Source organism: Pteropus vampyrus, unplaced genomic scaffold (genome assembly GCF_000151845.1).
Source record: "Pteropus vampyrus isolate Shadow unplaced genomic scaffold, Pvam_2.0 Scaffold72, whole genome shotgun sequence".
Taxonomy (NCBI): Eukaryota; Metazoa; Chordata; class Mammalia; order Chiroptera; family Pteropodidae; genus Pteropus; species Pteropus vampyrus.
In genome coordinates this window covers 3,822,201-3,822,603 of record NW_011888853.1, presented here as the reverse complement: position 1 = coordinate 3,822,603, position 403 = coordinate 3,822,201, and the positions used below count along the sequence as shown (strand labels likewise).

General features: G+C 55.3%; 1 protein-coding gene across 1 annotated transcript in view; it reads right to left on the bottom strand.

Annotated features, from left to right (window-relative positions):
- Positions 1-403, bottom strand: part of TNRC6C (trinucleotide repeat containing 6C) — an 86,667-nt gene that overhangs the window by 24,506 nt on the left and 61,758 nt on the right. Inside the window, exon 7 of the mRNA XM_023531630.1 lies at positions 360-396. Within this exon, the coding sequence (XP_023387398.1) occupies positions 360-396 (37 nt within the window). The remainder of the gene's footprint in view (positions 1-359; positions 397-403) is intronic.

Genomic DNA, 403 nt, shown 5'->3' with positions numbered 1-403 from the left:
AATAAAAAACAACGATAACAAACCCATTATGTTCCTATAAGTAGTATCTGTAATGGAAAATCATTATATTTTCTAAAACGGAAATTCATAGGGGGGGTGAGGGGGAACACTGGCCCGCTGCGCAGCCCACCGACCTGGCGGAACCGGCTTCCTACAGCAGCCACGTTCACACGACTGTCTCTGCATTTGCTCTGCTGTGACAGCAATTCCGAGTAGCGTCTGAAAACGCCACCCTACGCTGAGAGATGCCCCGCCAGGCCTCGGGGACGTGCGCCCTCTCTCCGTCACTAAGCGGAGACGCCCCGTTGAACGGAACGCGTGTTCGCGGAGCACCGATTCGGGGTCTTAGTGTCACGCACCTTTTGGAGTCCCTTCTTGGGGGCGTTCCCCCAGGAGCTGCAGG